Genomic DNA, 18,741 nt, shown 5'->3' on the forward strand with positions numbered 1-18,741 from the left:
CTTCAGTCATTTTGTTAATTAACCAAAAATCTATGGCAATCTATCGTAACTTTGGTCATTTATACTTGAATAACTTTAGAATGGTTACAGAGGAAATAGCCTCATTAATGACAAAAAGCATCTCTACATTTAGTATATTATTTTACAGCTTTGTCATTCTATTTTTTCTAATCATCTTATTTAATTATTTCATATGTTTTACATTTGATAAGGCCACACAGAGAGCCAGAGATAATTACAGTACCCAAAAGGGCCACTAGATGTCTTGTGATAGATTACATAAAATCCTTGAAAGATACCAACATTTTGGTAGTTTAGTGGTAAACTTAGAATGTTTCCAGTAATATACCATCCCTTTGCAACCCTAACACACACACACACACACACACACACACACACGCACGCGCACGCACGCACGCACGCACACACACACACACACACACACACACACACACACACACACACACACACACACACACACACACACACACACACACACACACACACACACATACTCTGTATGTTTATAGAGTGAGAGTGGTGAAGTACAGAGCTCTTTCTATTCCACTCCATGCACTGTAGTTCCAAGATGTCACTGGTGTTGTGTTTAGTTAGTAACAGGATCAGTTGGTAAGAGTAGTGGGCTGTAGAGGTCATTTTAGACCAACAGTAGAAACATACATTAGACTAGAGCACAACTCACTATTCTGTGTGGTTATTACAGTTATTGATCTGTGTGTTCTATCTCTATGTTCTAGATGTTGATGAGTGTTCTCTCTCTGTGTTCTAGATGTTGATGAGTGTTCTATCTCTCTATCTCTATGTTCTAGATGTTGATGACTGTTCTCTCTCTGTGTTCTAGATGTTGATGAGTGTTTTCTCTCTGTGTTCTAGATATTGATGAGTGTTCTATCTCTGTGTTCTAGATTGTGATGAGTTTGCTATCTGTGTTCTAGATGTTGATGAGTGTTCTATCTCTGTGTTCTAGATGTTGATGAGTGTTCTATCTCTGTGTTCTAGATATTGATGAGTGTTCTATCTCTGTGTTCTAGATATTGATGAGTGTTCTATCTCTGTGTCCTAGATATTGATTAGTGTTCTATCTTTGTGTTCTAGTTATTGATGAGTTATATATCTGTGGTCTAGATATTGATGAGTGTTCTATCTCTGTGTTGTAGATATTAATGTGTGTTCTCTCTGTGTTCTAGATATTGATGTGTGTTCCCTCTGTTCTAGATATTGATGAGTGCTCTCTCTGTGTTCTAGATATTGATGAGTGTTCTATCTTTGTGCTCTAGATATTGATGTGTGTTCTCTCTGTTCTAGATATTGATGAGTTATATCTCTGTGTTGTAGATATTGATGAGTGTTCTCTCTGTGTTGTAGATATTGATGAGTGTTCTCTCTGTGTTGTAGATATTGATTAGTTATATCTCTGTGTTGTAGATATTGATGAGTTCTATCTCAGTGTTGTAGATATTGATAAGTTATATCTCTGTGTTCCAGATGTTGACGAGTGTTCTCTCTGTGTTGTAGATATTGATGAGTTCTATCTCTGTGTTGTAGATATTGATGAGTTCTATCTCTGTGTTGTAGATATTGATGAGGTCTATCTCTGTGTTGTAGATATTGATGAGGTCTATCTCTGTGTTGTAGATATTGATGAGTGTTCTCAGACCCCAGACATCTGTCTGTTTGGGACCTGCTCCAACACTGAGGGCAGCTTCACCTGTGTGTGTCCTGCCGGCTTTCAGCTGTCCTCGTCAGGACGCAGATGCGTGGGTGAGTTGTGTGTGTGTGTGTTGGTTGCGGCTGAGTTTACTTCTGAACTCAAAACCATTGTCCTGAAATAACAAAGTGACAGGTAAAACATAAAGAAACACACTCAGTCCCTAAGAAATAGTTCACTCAAATTACAACATTACACATTGTTTTATTTACCCTGTAAGCAGTCTATGGCAATCCATGCTTTAGTTTAGTTTCCCTTTTCCCAAACACTAATGTTTTAGCATTTGTGGCACAAATCCCATTCAAGTCATGGTAACGACATTAGCATTTTTCGTGAGGCCTATGGGGGGATTAGAGGAGTACAATAGAGTAACAGATCCCTCTCAGAAGTCTCTCCAACAACACACTCAATTATCTACATCTCAATTCCACTGGAACCACAATCCTTCTTTTCACAGTCCATCATTCTACCTCTTTCCCTCTCTCTCTCTCTCTCTCTCTCTCTCTCTCTCACTTCTCTCTCTCTCTCTCTCTCTCTCTCTCTCTCTCTCTCTCCCTCTCTCTCTCCCCCCCCTCTCTCTCTCCCGCTCCCCCCTCTCTCTCTCTTTCTCTCCCTCCCCCTCTCTCTCTCTCTCTCTCTCTCTCCCTCTCTCTCTCTCTCTCTCTCCCCGCCCCCTCTCTCTCTCTCTCTCTCTCTCTCTCTCTCTCTCTCTCTCTCTCCCCCTCTCTCTCTCTCTCTCTCTCTCTCTCTCTCTATCTCTCTCCCTCCCTCTCTCTCTCCTCTCTCTCTCTCCCTCTCCCCATCTCTCTCTCTCTCTCTCTGTCCTCTCTCTCTCTCTCCCTCTCTCTCTCTCTCCCCCCCTCTCTCTCTCTCCCTCCCCCCTCTCTCTCTCCCTCCCTCTCTCTCTCCCTCTTTCTCACTCACTCACTCACTCACTCACTCACTCACTCACACACACACACACACACACACACACACACACACACACACACACACACACACACAGCTGTGAGCAGGGCAGGGGGATCAGGGCACATAAATATCTCTGTTTCAGAAAAGCTGACAAATCAGTTTCATGGAGAAATGTAACGAGACACTCCTTGACATGTCTGTCATAGTGCCAGGTGTGTGTGTGTTTGATCTATGGGGTTCAGATAGCTTTCTTGTGTAGCGCTTGCAGCAGGCCAGTACTGGTGATGGCAGGTAGCCTAGCGGTTAAAAGTGTTGGGCCAGTAACCAAAAGGTTGTTGGTTTAAATCCTGTACCGACTAGGAGCCAAATCTGCCAATGTGCCCTTGCGCAAGGCACCTAACCCTAGTTGCTCCTATAAGTAGCTCTGGATAAGAGCATCTGCTAAATGCCTACAATGTAAACTAACAGTACAGAGCAGGGAGAGGCACCATCATGTGTTTCTAGTTACAGACAGAGGCCCAACAGACTGATCTATACAACCAGAGAGACTGGCAGCTGCTTGGCCCTGTCTACCACTGGGCACCGTATAACATCTCTCTATTTTCTCTCCTCCCACTCCTTTTCTCTCTCTCTCTCTCCCTCTCCTGCCACTCTCTTTCTTTCTTTCTCTCTCTCCTCCAACTCTATCTCTCTTTCTCCCCCCCTAGATGTCCGTGTGAACTACTGTTATACTAAGTTTGAGAGTGGTCGCTGCCTGGCCCCTAAGCCTCTGAACACCACTAAAGGGGACTGCTGCTGTAGTGCCATGCCTGGTCAGGGCTGGGGAGACCCCTGTGAGATCTGCCCAGGCAAGAATGAGGGTAGGTACACACACTGCTAGGCCCTCAAAAGCCTAAACCACTACATTACTGACTCACTTAATATAAATACATAAATAAATACATAAATCATTCATTCATTCTACTATCTATTGGTATTTTCTCCAGGTGACCAGAGCCAGGTGTTTTTATTTCGTATTTTTATTTGTTTATGTTTACATTGTGTTTGTTTGTGTTCCAGAGGCATTTACATCTCTCTGCCATGCGGTTGGACAGGTGTTTGGCCCTGATGACCAGCCCATGGGTATGTTGACCTTATATGGGCAATACGTCCTGTCATCACTTTATTCAGAGTAGTCCAAGAGTAGTGGAAACTAGCCCTGTGTGTCTTGTAACTAGTGTGCAGCTATGTTGGACAGGTCTCTTCTGAGAAATAAAACTAGATCTGGTCAAGAGGTGAATGAGATGGTTTGCTGACTGTGTGTGTGTGCGCGTGCGCGTGTGCATGCGCGTGTGTGTGCGTGTGTGTGTGTGTGTGTGTGTGTGCGTGTGTGTGATATTCCAGACATTGATGAGTGCACCGCCAACCCCAACATCTGCAACAACGGTCAGTGTATCAACACGGACGGGTCGTTCCGATGTGAGTGTCCCTTTGGCTTCCGACTCGACACCTCAGGGATCAACTGTGAAGGTAGGTGTTAACCTTACACACACACACACGCACGCACACACACGCACGCACGCACACACACACACACACACACACACACGCACGCGTGCACGCGCACGCACGCGCACACGCACACACACACACACACTCTCTACCAGTAATGGAGTAATTGTGAAACATATGGTATTTGTGTTTCGTAGATACTAATGAGTGTGACCTGGGGAACCCGTGTGGAAATGGAACGTGCACTAACGTGATTGGAGCGTTTGAGTGTGCATGTGACGAAGGCTTCGAACCCGGACCCATGATGTCTTGTGAAGGTATGCTCACTCTGACACACTTTCTAGCATACTAGGAAGAACCCTATGTAGCATACTAGGAATAACCCTATGTAGCATACTAGGAAGAACCCTATGTAGCATACTAGGAAGAACCCTATGTAGCATACTAGGAAGAACCCTATGTAACATACTAGGAAGAACCCTATGTAGCATACTAGGAAGAACCCTATGTAGCATACTAGGAAGAACCCTATGTAGCATACTAGGAAGAACCCTATGTAGCATACTAGCACACTATATTATACATTTCTGTTCCGTCCCCACAACCTGACCTTTCTCTTATCTTCTCCCTCACCCCCCTCCTCTCTCTCTCCCTCGCTCTTTCACTCTTCACACCCCCCCCTCTCGTCTCCAGATGTGAATGAGTGTTCCCAGAATCTTTTGCTGTGTGCGTTCCGCTGCGTGAACGTGATTGGTTCCTACGAGTGTAAATGTCCAACAGGCTACGTGCTGCGAGAGGACAAGAGGATGTGCAGAGGTAAAGCTAACGCAGGGACTGGAATCTGCTATAGATATCTACTATAGGCCTGTAGGGACTGGAATCTGCTATAGATATCTACTATAGCCTGTAGGGACTGGAATCTGCTATAGATATCTACTATAGGCCTGTAGGGACTGGAATCTGCTATAGATATCTACTATAGGCCTGTAGGGACTGGAATCTGCTATAGATATCTACTATAGGTCTGTAGGGACTGGAATCTGCTATAGATATCTACTATAGGCCTGTAGGGACTGGAATCTGCTATAGATATCTACTATAGGCCTGTAGGGACTGGAATCTGCTATAGATATCTACTATAGGGACTGGAATCTGCTATAGATATCTACTATAGGCCTGTAGGGACTGGAATATGCTATAGATATCTACTATAGGCCTGTAGGGACTGGAATCTGCTATAGATATCTACTATAGGTCTGTAGGGACTGGAATCTGCTATAGATATCTACTATAGGCCTGTAGGGACTGGAATATGCTATAGATATCTTACTATAAGTCTGTAGGGACTGGAATCTGCTATAGATATCTACTATAGGCCGTAGGGACTGGAATCTGCTATAGATATCTACTATAGGCCTGTAGGGACTGGAATCTGCTATAGATATCTACTATAGGCCTGTAGGGACTGGAATCTGCTATAGATATCTACTATAGGTCTGTAGGGACTGGAATCTGCTATAGATATCTACTATAGGCCTGTAGGGACTGGAATCTGCTATAGATATCTACTATAGGCCTGTAGGGACTGGAATCTGCTATAGATATCTACTATAGGCCTGTAGGGATTGGAATCTCCTATAGATATCTACTATAGGCCTGTAGGGACTGGAATCTGCTATAGATATCTACTATAGGGACTGGAATCTGCTATAGATATCTACTATAGGCCTGTAGGGACTGGAATCTGCTATAGATATCTACTATAGGGACTGGAATCTGCTATAGATATCTACTATAGGCCTGTAGGGACTGGAATCTGCTATAGATATCTACTATAGGCCTGTAGGGACTGGAATCTGCTATAGATATCTACTATAGGCCTGTAGGGACTGGAATCTGCTATAGATATCTACTATAGGCCTGTAGGGACTGGAATCTGCTCTAGATATCTACTATAGGTCTGTAGGGACTGGAATCTGCTATAGATATCTACTATAGGCCTGTAGGGACTGGAATCTGCTATAGATATCTACTACAGGCCTGTAGGGACTGGAATCTGCTATAGATATATACTATAGGCCGTAGGGACTGGAATCTGCTATAGATATCTACTATAGGCCTGTAGGGACTGGAATATGCTATAGATATCTACTATAGGCCTGTAGGGACTGGAATCTGCTATAGATATCTACTATAGGTCTGTAGGGACTGGAATCTGCTATAGATATCTACTATAGGCCTGTAGGGACTGGAATCTGCTATAGATATCTACTATAGGCCTGTAGGGACTGGAATCTGCTCTAGATATCTACTATAGGTCTGTAGGGACTGGAATCTGCTATAGATATCTACTATAGGCCTGTAGGGACTGGAATCTGCTATAGATATCTACTATAGGGACTGGAATCTGCTCTAGATATCTACTATAGGCCTGTAGGGACTGGAATCTGCTCTAGATATCTACTATAGGTCTGTAGGGACTGGAATCTGCTATAGATATCTACTTTAGGCCTGTAGGGACTGGAATCTGCTATAGATATCTACTATAGGTCTGTAGGGACTGGAATCTCCTATAGATATCTACTATAGGCCTGTAGGGACTGGAATCTGCTATAGATATCTACTATAGGCCTGTAGGGACTGGAATCTGCTATAGATATCTACTATAGGCCTGTAGGGACTGGAATCTGCTATAGATATCTACTATAGGCCTGTAGGGACTGGAATCTGCTATAGATATCTACTATAGGCCTGTAGGGACTGGAATCTGCTATATATATCTACTATAGGTCTGTAGGGACTGGAATCTGCTATAGATATCTACTATAGGCCGTAGGGACTGGAATCTGCTATAGATATCTACTATAGGCCTGTAGGGACTGGAATCTGCTATAGATATATACTATAGGCCGTAGGGACTGGAATCTGCTATAGATATCTACTATAGGCCTGTAGGGACTGGAATCTGCTATAGATATCTACTATAGGCCTGTAGGGACTGGAATCTGCTATAGATATCTACTATAGGCCGTAGGGACTGGAATCTGCTATAGATATCTACTATAGGCCTGTAGGGACTGGAATCTGCTCTAGATATCTACTATAGGTCTGTAGGGACTGGAATCTGCTATAGATATCTACTATAGGCCTGTAGGGACTGGAATCTGCTATAGATATCTACTATAGGTCTGTAGGGACTGGAATCTGCTATAGATATCTACTATAGGTCTGTAGGGACTGGAATCTGCTATAGATATCTACTATAGGCCTGTAGGGACTGGAATCTGCTATAGATATCTACTATAGGTCTGTAGGGACTGGAATCTGCTATAGATATCTACTATAGGTCTGTAGGGACTGGAATCTGCTATAGATATATACTATAGGTCTGTAGGGACTGGAATCTGCTATAGATATCTACTATAGGCCTGTAGGGACTGGAATCTGCTATAGATATCTACTATAGGGACTGGAATCTGCTATAGATATATACTATAGGCCTGTAGGGACTGGAATCTGCTATAGATATCTACTATAGGCCTGTAGGGACTGGAATCTGCTATAGATATCTACTATAGGCCTGTAGGGACTGGAATCTGCTATAGATATCTACTATAGGTCTGTAGGGACTGGAATCTCCTATAGATATCTACTATAGGCCTGTAGGGACTGGAATCTGCTATAGATATCTACTATAGGCCAATAGGGACTGGATTTAAGCAATAAGGCCCAAGGGGTGTAGCATAGGGCCAATGTACCACGGCTAAGGGCTGTTCTTAAGCACAACGCACAGAGTGCCTTTTGCTATTAGAAACTGGTTACCAATGTAATTAGAGCAGTAAACATTTGTTTGTTATTGTCACGTTCGTCATAACAAGGAGACCAATGCACAGCGTGATAAGAATACATACTTCTTATAATGAAGAATAAACACTGAACAATGTATACAAAACAACACAGACGCAATGATACACACGTACTGACAGGCAACTACACATAGACAATAACCCACAAACCCAAAATGGAAAATGGCAACCTAAATAGGATCCCCAATCAGAGACAACGATAAACAGCTGTCTCTGATTGGGAACCAATTCAGGCCACCATAGACCTACATATACCTAGACATACTAAAACCCCATAGATATACAAAAAACCCTAGACAGGGCAAACACCTAGACAATACAAAAACTAAACCAACCACCCTTGTCACACCCTGACATAGCCAAAATAATAAAGAAAACTAACGAATAACAAATCAAATCAAATCAAATCAAAATCAGGGACTGGAATCTGCTATAGATATCTACTAAGGTCAGGGCGTGAAAGTTATACCCATGGTATACGGTCTGATATACCATGTCTGTCAGCCAATCAGCATTCAGGGTTTGAATCACCTGGTTTATAATATACTATAGATATCTTACTTTAGGGCCTGTAGGTATGGCAGTGACTGGAATCTGCTATAGATACTAAATAGACTGTAGAGACTGTAGGTACAGCAGGGACTGGAATCTGCAATAGATACTAAATCTACTGTAGAGACTAGGTACAGCAGGGACTGGAATCTGCTATAGATACTAAATGGACTGTAGAGACTAGGTACAGCAGGGACTGGAATCTGCTATAGATACTAAATGGACTGTAGAGACTGTAGGTACAGCAGGGACTGGAATCTGCTATAGATACTAAATGGACTGTAGACTGTAGGTACAGCAGGGACTGGAATCTGCTATAGATACTAAATGGACTGTAGAGACTGTAGGTACAGCAGGGACTGGAATCTGCTATAGATACTAAATGGACTGTAGAGACTGTAGGTACAGCAGGGACTGGAATCTTCTATAGATACTAAATGGACTGTAGAGACTAGGTACAGCAGGGACTGGAATCTGCTATAGATACTAAATGGACTGTAGAGACTGTAGGTACAGCAGGGACTGGAATCTGCTATAGATACTAAATGGACTGTAGAGACTAGGTACAGCAGGGACTGGAATCTGCTATAGATACTAAATGGACTGTAGAGACTGTAGGTACAGCCCGGACTGGAATCTGCTATAGATACTAAATGGACTGTAGACTGTAGGTACAGCAGGGACTGGAATCTGCTATAGATACTAAATGGACTGTAGAGACTGTAGGTACAGCAGGGAATGGAATCTGCTATAGATACTACATGGACTGTAGAGACTGTAGGTACAGCTCGGACTGGAATCTGCTATAGATACTAAATGGACTGTAGAGACTGTAGGTACAGCAGGGACTGGAATCTGCTACAGATACTAAATGGACTGTAGAGACTGTAGGTACAGCAGGGACTGGAATCTTCTATAGATACTAAATGGACTGTAGAGACTAGGTACAGCAGGGACTGGAATCTGCTATAGATACTAAATGGACTGTAGAGACTGTAGGTACAGCAGGGACTGGAATCTGCTATAGATACTAAATGGACTGTAGAGACTGTAGGTACAGCAGGGACTGGAATCTGCTATAGATACTAAATGGACTGTAGAGACTAGGTACAGCAGGGACTGGAATCTGCTATAGATACTAAATGGACTGTAGAGACTGTAGGTACAGCAGGGACTGGAATCTGCTATAGATACTAAATGGACTGTAGAGACTGTAGGTACAGCAGGGACTGGAATCTGCTATAGATACTAAATGGACTGTAGAGACTGTAGGTACAGCAGGGACTGGAATCTGCTATAGATACTAAATGGACTGTAGAGACTGTAGGTACAGCAGGGACTATGGGAATGTAGAGAAACATTCAACATTCCATAGTCTGTCGTCAGTACAGCGCAGTTAAACCAGAAATGTCTTTTAGGATTCTGAGGTGACAGTTACTTCTCATCCCCGGTGACGTCACTGTATGAGGCTTCAGCTATCTACCATCTTACATAAGGCTTGGAGTCTCCACCTCACCCCTGCCTCAACTCTCTGTATCGGAATAAGACTTTATAAACACTGTGTGGGAGAGAGAGAGCATAACAAGGGTTTTACAAGGGGAGGAGAGGGAACCAGTGTTGAGTCAGAGACAGGAGGAAGATGTCAGTGTGTGGACTATAGGCTGGTATTTACATGACTATTATAAACAGACCTTTATATACTCAGGGAGGGCTGGAAACACACATCCTCTGTTACCCAGGAAAGCACTTTGTCACACACATACACACATGCACACGCGCACACACACACACACACAAGCTTCGACACACACTCATGCACAAATTCACGCACGTACGCACGCTCACACACACACACTCAGATACAAGCACACACATTATTGTACACACACTCACGGTGTGTGTCCCCTCCCCTGCAGACCAGAATGAGTGTGAGGATGGGCTGGATGACTGTGAGAGCAGAGGGATGCGCTGTAAGAACCTCATCGGGACCTACATGTGTATCTGTAACCCTGGTTACACACGGGCCCCTAACGGAGAGGGCTGCATAGGTAAGACACACACACTAACACATACAATTCTGGTTTTATCACCAGTTCATGGCTGGTCTATGTTATGGGGTTATTCAATTCACATATACACCAAACTTACCAAGACACCAAAGAGGAGTATGATCCCATACAATGTACACACATACAATATTCCTATCATCTACTTGTAGTAGCAAACAATACATGTGCTAATGGATCTGTAGTTCATGTAGGGTTCCATTGAGGTTAGAACCATCATACTTCATGGGGATTTGTCCATCTGGTGAACTACTGCAATAAACTGACATTCATCTCACAATATCTGATATAGTTTTATTCAGACTACCCTGCAGATCTGTTCTGGATTTAATCACTATATCTCCACCGTGTGTGTGTGTGTGTGTGTGTGTGTGTGTGTGTGTGTGTGTGTGTGTGTGTGTGTGTGTGTGTGTGTGTGTGTGTGTGTGTGTGTGTGTGTGTGTGTGTGTGTGTGTGTGTGTGTGTGTGTGTGTGTGTAGATCTGAACGAATGCTCTGCTAAGCCAGGTATCTGTGAGAACGGTCGTTGTGAGAACACGGTTGGAAGCTATCGCTGCAGGTGTGACCAAGGCTTCAGCGCCAACCCTACACAGACTGAATGTATAGGTAAATACACCCCTTTCCCTACATCTCTCTCACTCACACTCTCACTCTATCTCTATCTCTCACTCACTCTCTCTCTCTCCCTCTCATCTAGATAACCGCCAGGGACTGTGTTTCACGGAGGTGTTGACTACACTGTGCCAGATGCAGTCCAGTAGCAGGAACAGTGTGACTAAGTCTGAGTGTTGCTGTGATGGAGGACGAGGCTGGGGCTCTAACTGTGAGCTGTGTCCTCTACCTGGGACCACACACTACAAGAAGATGTGTCCACTGGGGCCCGGATACACAACAGACGGCAAAGGTAGAAATACTCACTCATATCTATACACAACCCTGCACCATGGATGGTACACAATCACTAGTCCACTGAGCTAAAGCCGAGGCAATAGCTCTGTGACATCACATTGTCTTCAGGTCTAACCAAACTACCTCCACTTTATGGACGGTTGGGATCTACCTGAGGACTACTCAGGCAAATGCAGATGAGTGTGTGTTTATTATGATAATGTTGTAGTTGACAGGACGCTCTCTCCCCCAGACATTGATAAGTGTGTATTTATTATGATAATGTTGTAGTTGACAGGACTCTCTCTCCCTCAGACATTGATAAGTGTGTGTTTATTATGATAATGTTGTAGTTGACAGGACTCTCTCTCCCCCAGACATTGATAAGTGTGTGTATATTATGATAATGTTGTAGTTGACAGGACTCTCTCTCCCTCAGACATTGATGAGTGTGTGTTTATGATGATAATGTTGTAGTTGACAGGACTCTCTCTCCCTCAGACATTGATAAGTGTGTGTTTATTATGATAATGTTGTAGTTGACAGGACTCTCTCTCCCTCAGACATATATGAGTGTGTGTTTATTGTGATAATGTTGTAGTTGACAGGACTCTCTCTCCCTCAGACATTGATAAGTGTGTGTTTATTATGATAATGTTGTAGTTGACAGGACTCTCTCTCCCTCAGACATTGATAAGTGTGTATTTATTATGATAATGTTGTAGTTGACAGGACTCTCTCTCCCTCAGACATTGATAAGTGTGTGTTTATTATGATAATGTTGTAGTTGACAGGACTCTCTCTCCCTCAGACATTGATAAGTGTGTGTTTATGATGATAATGTTGTAGTTGACAGGACTCTCTCTCCCTCAGACATTGATAAGTGTTTGTTTATTATGATAATGTTGTAGTTGACAGGACTCTCTCTCCCTCAAACATAGATGAGTGTGTGTTTATGATGATAATGTTGTAGTTGACAGGACTCTCTCTCCCTCAGACATTGATAAGCGTGTATTTATTATGATAATGTTGTAGTTGACAGGACTCTCTCTCCCTCAAACATAGATGAGTGTGTGTTTATGATGATAATGTTGTAGTTGACAGGACTCTCTCTCCCTCAGACATTGATAAGTGTGTGTTTATTATGATAATGTTGTAGTTGACAGGACTCTCTCTCCCTCAGACATTGATGAGTGTGTGTTTATGATGATAATGTTGTAGTTGACAGGACTCTCTCTCCCTCAGACATAGATGAGTGTCGTGTGATGGGGAACCTGTGTGTGAACGGACAGTGTGTCAACAGCCTGGGCTCCTACAGCTGTGTGTGTAAAACTGGGTACACCACAGATATCACTGGCACCCTGTGTGTGGGTAAGACTACGACACTCTAACACTGTCTAAGGTCCAGCCCCAAATCACACTCTATTTCCCACTACCTTTGACCAGGCTTTCTCCTCCCTCTCTCCTGTGTAGATATGGATGAGTGTAACTTCTCTCTCTCCTGTGTAGATGTGGATGAGTGTAACTTGTCTCTCTCCTGTGTAGATATGGATGAGTGTAACTTGTCTCTCTCCTGTGTAGATATGGATGAGTGTAACTTCTCTCTCTCCTGTGTAGATGTGGATGAGTGTAACTTGTCTCTCTCCTGTGTAGATATGGATGAGTGTAACTTGTCTCTCTCCTGTGTAGATATGGATGATTGTAACTTGTCTCTTTCCTGTGTAGATATGGATGATTGTAACTTCTCTCTCTCCTGTGTAGATGTGGATGAGTGTAACTTGTCTCTCTCCTGTGTAGATATGGATGAGTGTAACTTCTCTCTCTCCTCTCTAGATGTGGATGAGTGTAACTTCTCTCTCCTCTAGATGTGGATGAGTGTAACTTCTCTCTCCTCTAGATGTGGATGAGTGTAACTTCTCTCTCGCTTGTGTAGATGTGGATGAATGTGACTTCTCTCTCTCCTGTGTAGATATGGATGAGTGTAACTTGTCTCTCTCCTGTGTAGATATGGATGAGTGTAACTTGTCTCTCCTGTGTAGATATGGATGAGGGTAGCTTCTCTCTCTCCTCTCTAGATGTGGATGAGTGTAACTTCTCTCTCCTCTAGATGTGGATGAGTGTAACTTCTCTCTCGCTTGTGTAGATGTGGATGAATGTGACTTCTCTCTCTCCTGTGTAGATATGGATGAGTGTAACTTGTCTCTCTCCTGTGCAGATGTGGATGAGTGTAACTTCTCTTTCTCATGTGTAGATGTGGATGAGTGTAACTTATCTCTCTCCTGTGTAGATGTGGATGAGTGTAACTTATCTCTCTCCTGTGTAGATATGGATGAGTGTAACTTGTCTCTCTCCTGTGTAGATATGGATGAGTGTAAGTTGTCTCTCCTGTGTAGATATGGATGAGTGTAACTTGTCTCTCCTGTGTAGATATGGATGAGTAACGTGTCTCTCCTGTGTAGATATGGATGAGTGTAACTTGTCTCTCCTGTGTAGATATGGATGAGTGTGTGCAGGCTCCTAAGCCGTGTAACTTCCTCTGTAAGAACACAGAGGGAAGCTACCTCTGCTCCTGTCCCAGAGGATACATCCTGCAGGAGGACGGCAAGAGCTGCCGAGGTGAGACATGCACAGACACACACACAACAACACACACACACACAGTCACAGTGCCAGCCTCACACACACAGTGTGTGCATTTCCGTGTATGTGGTGAGCAGAGATTGTGATCTGTTGCGTCTGGTAGGTCATGTGTTTATCAGTGTGTATGGTCAGTTTGGGGAGTTTATACAAACATAATTGGTCCATATTGCTCATTACCACTCTTGGCGACAGCTATGTTTACCCTAGGGCAGTATCTACACATGCTCACGCACACAGACATGCACACACACTCACACACTCAGACACACATACACACTCACTCACTCACTCACACAGACACATACACACAAACACTCTCAGACACACACATTCAGACACACGCACAAACTTTCCGCCTGGTTTCCACCATGTTTCCGGGGTCTGGTTCTGTGGCAGTTCATCAACAGGTCACTGACAGGAGAAGGACTGGAAACTAACTCTATACAGTTGTGGAGCTGGAATCTAACCTTTACTCTCTCTCTCTATCCCCCTCTCTCTCTACCCCCCTCTCTCTCTCTATCCCCCTCTCCCTCTATCCCCCTCTCTCTCTATCCCCCTCTCTCTCTATCCCCCTCTCTCTCTCTATCCCCCTCTCCCTCTATCCCCCTCTCTCTCTATCCCCCTCTCTCTCTATCCCCCTCTCTCTATCCCCCTCTTTCTCTATCCCCCTCTCTCTCTATCCCCCTCTCTCTCTCTCCCCCTCTCTCTCTCTATCCCCCTCTCCCTCTATCCCCCGCTCTCTTTATCCCCCTCTCTCTCTCTCTATCCCCCTCTCTCTCTCTCTATCCCCCCCTCTCTCTATCCCCCCTATCTCTATCCCCTCTCTCTCTATCCCCCCCCTCTCTCTCTATCCCCCTCTCTCTATCCCCCCTATCTCTATCTCCCTCTCTCTCTATCCCCTCTCTCCCTGTCCCCCTCTCTCTCTATCCCCTCTCTCCCTGTCCCCCTCTCTCTCCCTCTCTCTCTATCCCCTCTCTCCCTGTCCCCCTCTCTCTCCCTCTCTCTCTATCCCCTCTCTCTCTATCCCCCCCTCTCTCTATCCCCCCTATCTCTATCTCCCTCTCTCCCTATCCCCTCTCTCCCTGTCCCCCTCTCTCTCTCCCTCTCTCTCTCTATCCCCCCCTCTCTCTATCCCCCCTCTCTCTATCCCCCCTATCTCTATCTCCCTCTCTCTCTCTCTCCCTCTCTCTCTCTCTCCCCCTCCTCTCAGATCTGGATGAGTGTCAGAGCAAACAGCACAACTGTCAGTTCCTGTGTGTGAACACCATTGGAGGATTCACCTGCAAATGTCCTCCAGGCTTCACCCAGCACCATACTGCCTGCATAGGTAACACACACACACACACACACACACACACAAACTCCTCCCTCCTCCACTCGACTAGGCTTTACAAACATAACCAAATGTAGCCACTTATCTTCCATCTCTCCCCATAAAAAGTCTCTTTAATGTTCTCCGTCTGCTATCACACATCAGATTGGGCTCAACTGAACTGTCGCCATGGCAACTTAACAATGACTTGTTGTGGAATTTTGCAGTCTGTTGCCATGGTTACAACAGGGGTTTTCCATTCCGCACTTCAGCTCCCATGACTTTGTGGCTAGACAGCCTCCCTCCGTTCATTGGTCAATCAGCCAGTCAGTCTGTGGTGAATTATTTTTGCCTAGCCCGAGTAACAAGGTGGGTGAAGGTTGCATATTTGAGACCATTCCATTGGTCCTGCACTGGCCAAGGTCAAACAGATGCACCCAGTCAGTCAGTCAGTCAGTAAATCAGTCGGTAAGTCACTCAGACAGTCTGTTGTTGACCAATGGTCTTTCTCTCTCTACCTCTCGCTCACCCCCCACTCTCCCCTCTCTCCTCCTCTCTTCTCCCGCTCTCCTTCCAGATAGTAATGTCTCTCTCTGGGGCCTCCCGGGTGGCGCAGTGGTTAAGGGCGCTGTACTGCAGCGCCAGCTGTGCCATCAGAGTCCTGGGTTCGCGCCCAGGCTAACCGGCCGCGACCGGGAGGTCCGTGGGGCGACGCACAATTGGCCTAGCGTCGCCCCGGTTAGGGAGGGCTTGGTCGGTAGGGGTGTCCTTGTCTCATCGCGCACCAGCGACTCATGTGGCGGGCTGGGCGCAGTGTACGCTAGCCAAGGTGGCCAGGTGCACGGTGTTTCCTCCGGCGCATTGGTGCGGCTGGCTTCCGGGTTGGATGTGCCCTGTGTTAAAGAAGCAGCGGCTTGGTTGGTTGGTTGGTTGTGTATCGGAGGACTTTCAACCTTCGTCTCTCCCGAGCCCGTACGGGAGTTGTAGCGATGAGACAAGATAGTAGCTACTACAACAATTGGATACTACGAAATTGGGGAGAAAAAGGGGTAAAAAAATAAATAAAAAATTTAAAAAAAAAAAAAAGTAATGTAATCTCTCTGTAGATAGTAATGAATGTCTCTCTCTCTCTCTGTAGATAGTAGTGAGTGTCTCTCTCTCTGTAGATAGTAATGAATGTCTCTCTCTCTCTCTGTAGATAGTAGTGAGTGTCTCTCTCTCTGTAGATAGTAATGAATGTCTCTCTCTCTCTCTGTAGATAGTAGTGAGTGTCTCTCTCTCTGTAGATAGTAATGAGTGTCTTTCTCTCTCTGTAGATAGTAATGAGTGTCTTTCTCTCTCTGTAGATAGTAATGAGTGTCTCTCTCTGTGTATATAGTAATGAGTGTCTCTCTCTCTCTGTAGATAGTAAAGAGTGTCTCTCTCTCTGTAGATAGTAATGAGTATCTCTCTCTGTAGATAATAATGTCTCTCTCTCTGTGTAGATAGTAATGAATGTCTCTCTCTCTCTGTAGATAGTAATAAGTGTCTCTCTGTAGATAGTAATGAGTCTCTCTCTCTCTCTGTAGATAGTAATAAGTGTCTCTCTGTAGATAGTAATGAGTCTCTCTCTGTAGATAGTAATGAGTGTCTCTCTCTGTGTAGATAGTAATGTCTCTCTCTCTGTAAATAGTAATGAGTGTCTCTCTCTGTGTAGATAGTAATGTCTCTCTCTCTGTAAATAGTAATGAGTGTCTCTCTCTGTAGATAGTAATGAGTCTCTCTCTGTAGATAGTAATGAGTATCTCTCTCTGTAAATAGTAATGAGTGTCTCTCTCTGTAGATAGTAATGAGTCTCTCTCTGTAGATAGTAATGAGTGTCTCTCTCTGTAGATAGTAATGAGTGTCTCTCTCTCTCTGTAGATAGTAATGAGTGTCTCTCTCTGTGTATATAGTAATGAGTGTCTCTCTCTCTCTGTAGATAGTAAAGAGTGTCTCTCTCTCTGTAGATAGTAATGAGTATCTCTCTCTGTAGATAATAATGTCTCTCTCTCTGTGTAGATAGTAATGAATGTCTCTCTCTCTCTGTAGATAGTAATAAGTGTCTCTCTGTAGATAGTAATGAGTCTCTCTCTCTGTAGATAGTAATAAGTGTCTCTCTGTAGATAGTAATGAGTCTCTCTCTCTGTAGATAGTAATGAGTGTCTCTCTCTGTGTAGATAGTAATGAATGTCTCTCTCTCTCTCTGTAGATAATAATGAATGTGGGTCGGACCCTGCTCTGTGTGGCTCTAATGGTGTGTGTCAGAACAGCCCAGGCAGCTTCAACTGCGAGTGTACTAGAGGATTCTCAATGGACCCCAATGGACAGAGCTGTGAAGGTCAGCCAATCACTGCCTCTCTCGGGATCAGCTGACTCCATACCCCTAGGCACTTTATATGGATCTGAAATTATCAGATAGGTATAGGCAATATGGCAATAACTCCACTATAAACAGGGATTTGGTAGAAACTTCACCTTTTTGCTTGTACCTATCCAGTACAGTTAGATAACTGTATGGCCACATAACTATTGTAATGCTGTGTGTGTGGGTGTTTGTTTGTGTGTGTATGTGGTTTCCCTGACAGATATGGATGAGTGTGATGGTAACCACCGTTGTCAACATGGCTGTCAGAACCTGGTGGGAGGGTACCGGTGTAGCTGTCCTCAGGGATACCTACAACACTATCAATGGAACCAGTGTGTCGGTGAGTGGTACAGACTCTCTCTCTCTTTCTCTCAATCCTTCTCCCCCCCTGTCTGTCTGTCTTCTGTCTTTCTCTCCCCCTGTCTGTCTGTCTTCTGTCTTTCTCTCCCCCCTGTCTGTCTGTCTTCTGTCTTTCTCTCCCCCCCTGTCTGTCTGTCTTCTGTCTTCCCCCCCCCCCCTGTCTGTCTTCTGTCTTCCCCCCCCTGTCTGTCTGTCTTCTGTCTTTCTCCCCCTCTGTATGTCTGTATTCTGTCTTTCTCTCCCCCCTTGTCTGTCTGTCTTCTGTCTTTCTCTCCCCTGTCTGTCTGTCTTCTGTCTTTCTCTCCCCCCTTGTCTGTCTGTCTTCTGTCTTTCTCTCCCCTGTCTGTCTGTCTTCTGTCTTTCTCTCCCCCCCTGTATGTCTGTCTTCTGTCTTTCTCTCCCCCTGTCTGTCTGTCTTCTGTCTTTCTCTCCCCCCTTGTCTGTCTGTCTTCTGTCTTTCTCTCCCCATGTCTGTTTGTCTTCTGTCTTTCTCTCCCCCCTTGTCTGTCTGTCTTCTGTCTTTCTCCCCCCCTGTCTGTC

The 18,741-nt window shown here is 44.5% G+C and overlaps 1 protein-coding gene across 4 annotated transcripts in view; it reads left to right on the top strand.

Annotated features, from left to right (window-relative positions):
- The window catches only part of LOC110526764 (fibrillin-1), a 151,353-nt gene that overhangs the window by 125,885 nt on the left and 6,727 nt on the right, over nt 1-18,741 (top strand). For all 4 annotated transcript variants that reach the window (XM_036981025.1, XM_036981024.1, XM_036981027.1 and 1 more), the window contains 14 exons: nt 1,657-1,782; nt 3,349-3,501; nt 3,701-3,763; nt 4,025-4,150; nt 4,330-4,449; nt 4,826-4,948; nt 10,467-10,598; nt 11,096-11,221; nt 11,313-11,519; nt 12,749-12,874; nt 13,997-14,119; nt 15,354-15,470; nt 17,686-17,814; nt 18,062-18,181. In XM_036981025.1, the coding sequence (XP_036836920.1) occupies nt 1,657-1,782; nt 3,349-3,501; nt 3,701-3,763; nt 4,025-4,150; nt 4,330-4,449; nt 4,826-4,948; nt 10,467-10,598; nt 11,096-11,221; nt 11,313-11,519; nt 12,749-12,874; nt 13,997-14,119; nt 15,354-15,470; nt 17,686-17,814; nt 18,062-18,181 (1,791 nt within the window). The remainder of the gene's footprint in view (nt 1-1,656; nt 1,783-3,348; nt 3,502-3,700; nt 3,764-4,024; nt 4,151-4,329; nt 4,450-4,825; nt 4,949-10,466; nt 10,599-11,095; nt 11,222-11,312; nt 11,520-12,748; nt 12,875-13,996; nt 14,120-15,353; nt 15,471-17,685; nt 17,815-18,061; nt 18,182-18,741) is intronic.

The sequence above is a fragment of the Oncorhynchus mykiss genome, chromosome 6, assembly GCF_013265735.2.
Source record: "Oncorhynchus mykiss isolate Arlee chromosome 6, USDA_OmykA_1.1, whole genome shotgun sequence".
Classification (NCBI taxonomy): Eukaryota; Metazoa; Chordata; class Actinopteri; order Salmoniformes; family Salmonidae; genus Oncorhynchus; species Oncorhynchus mykiss.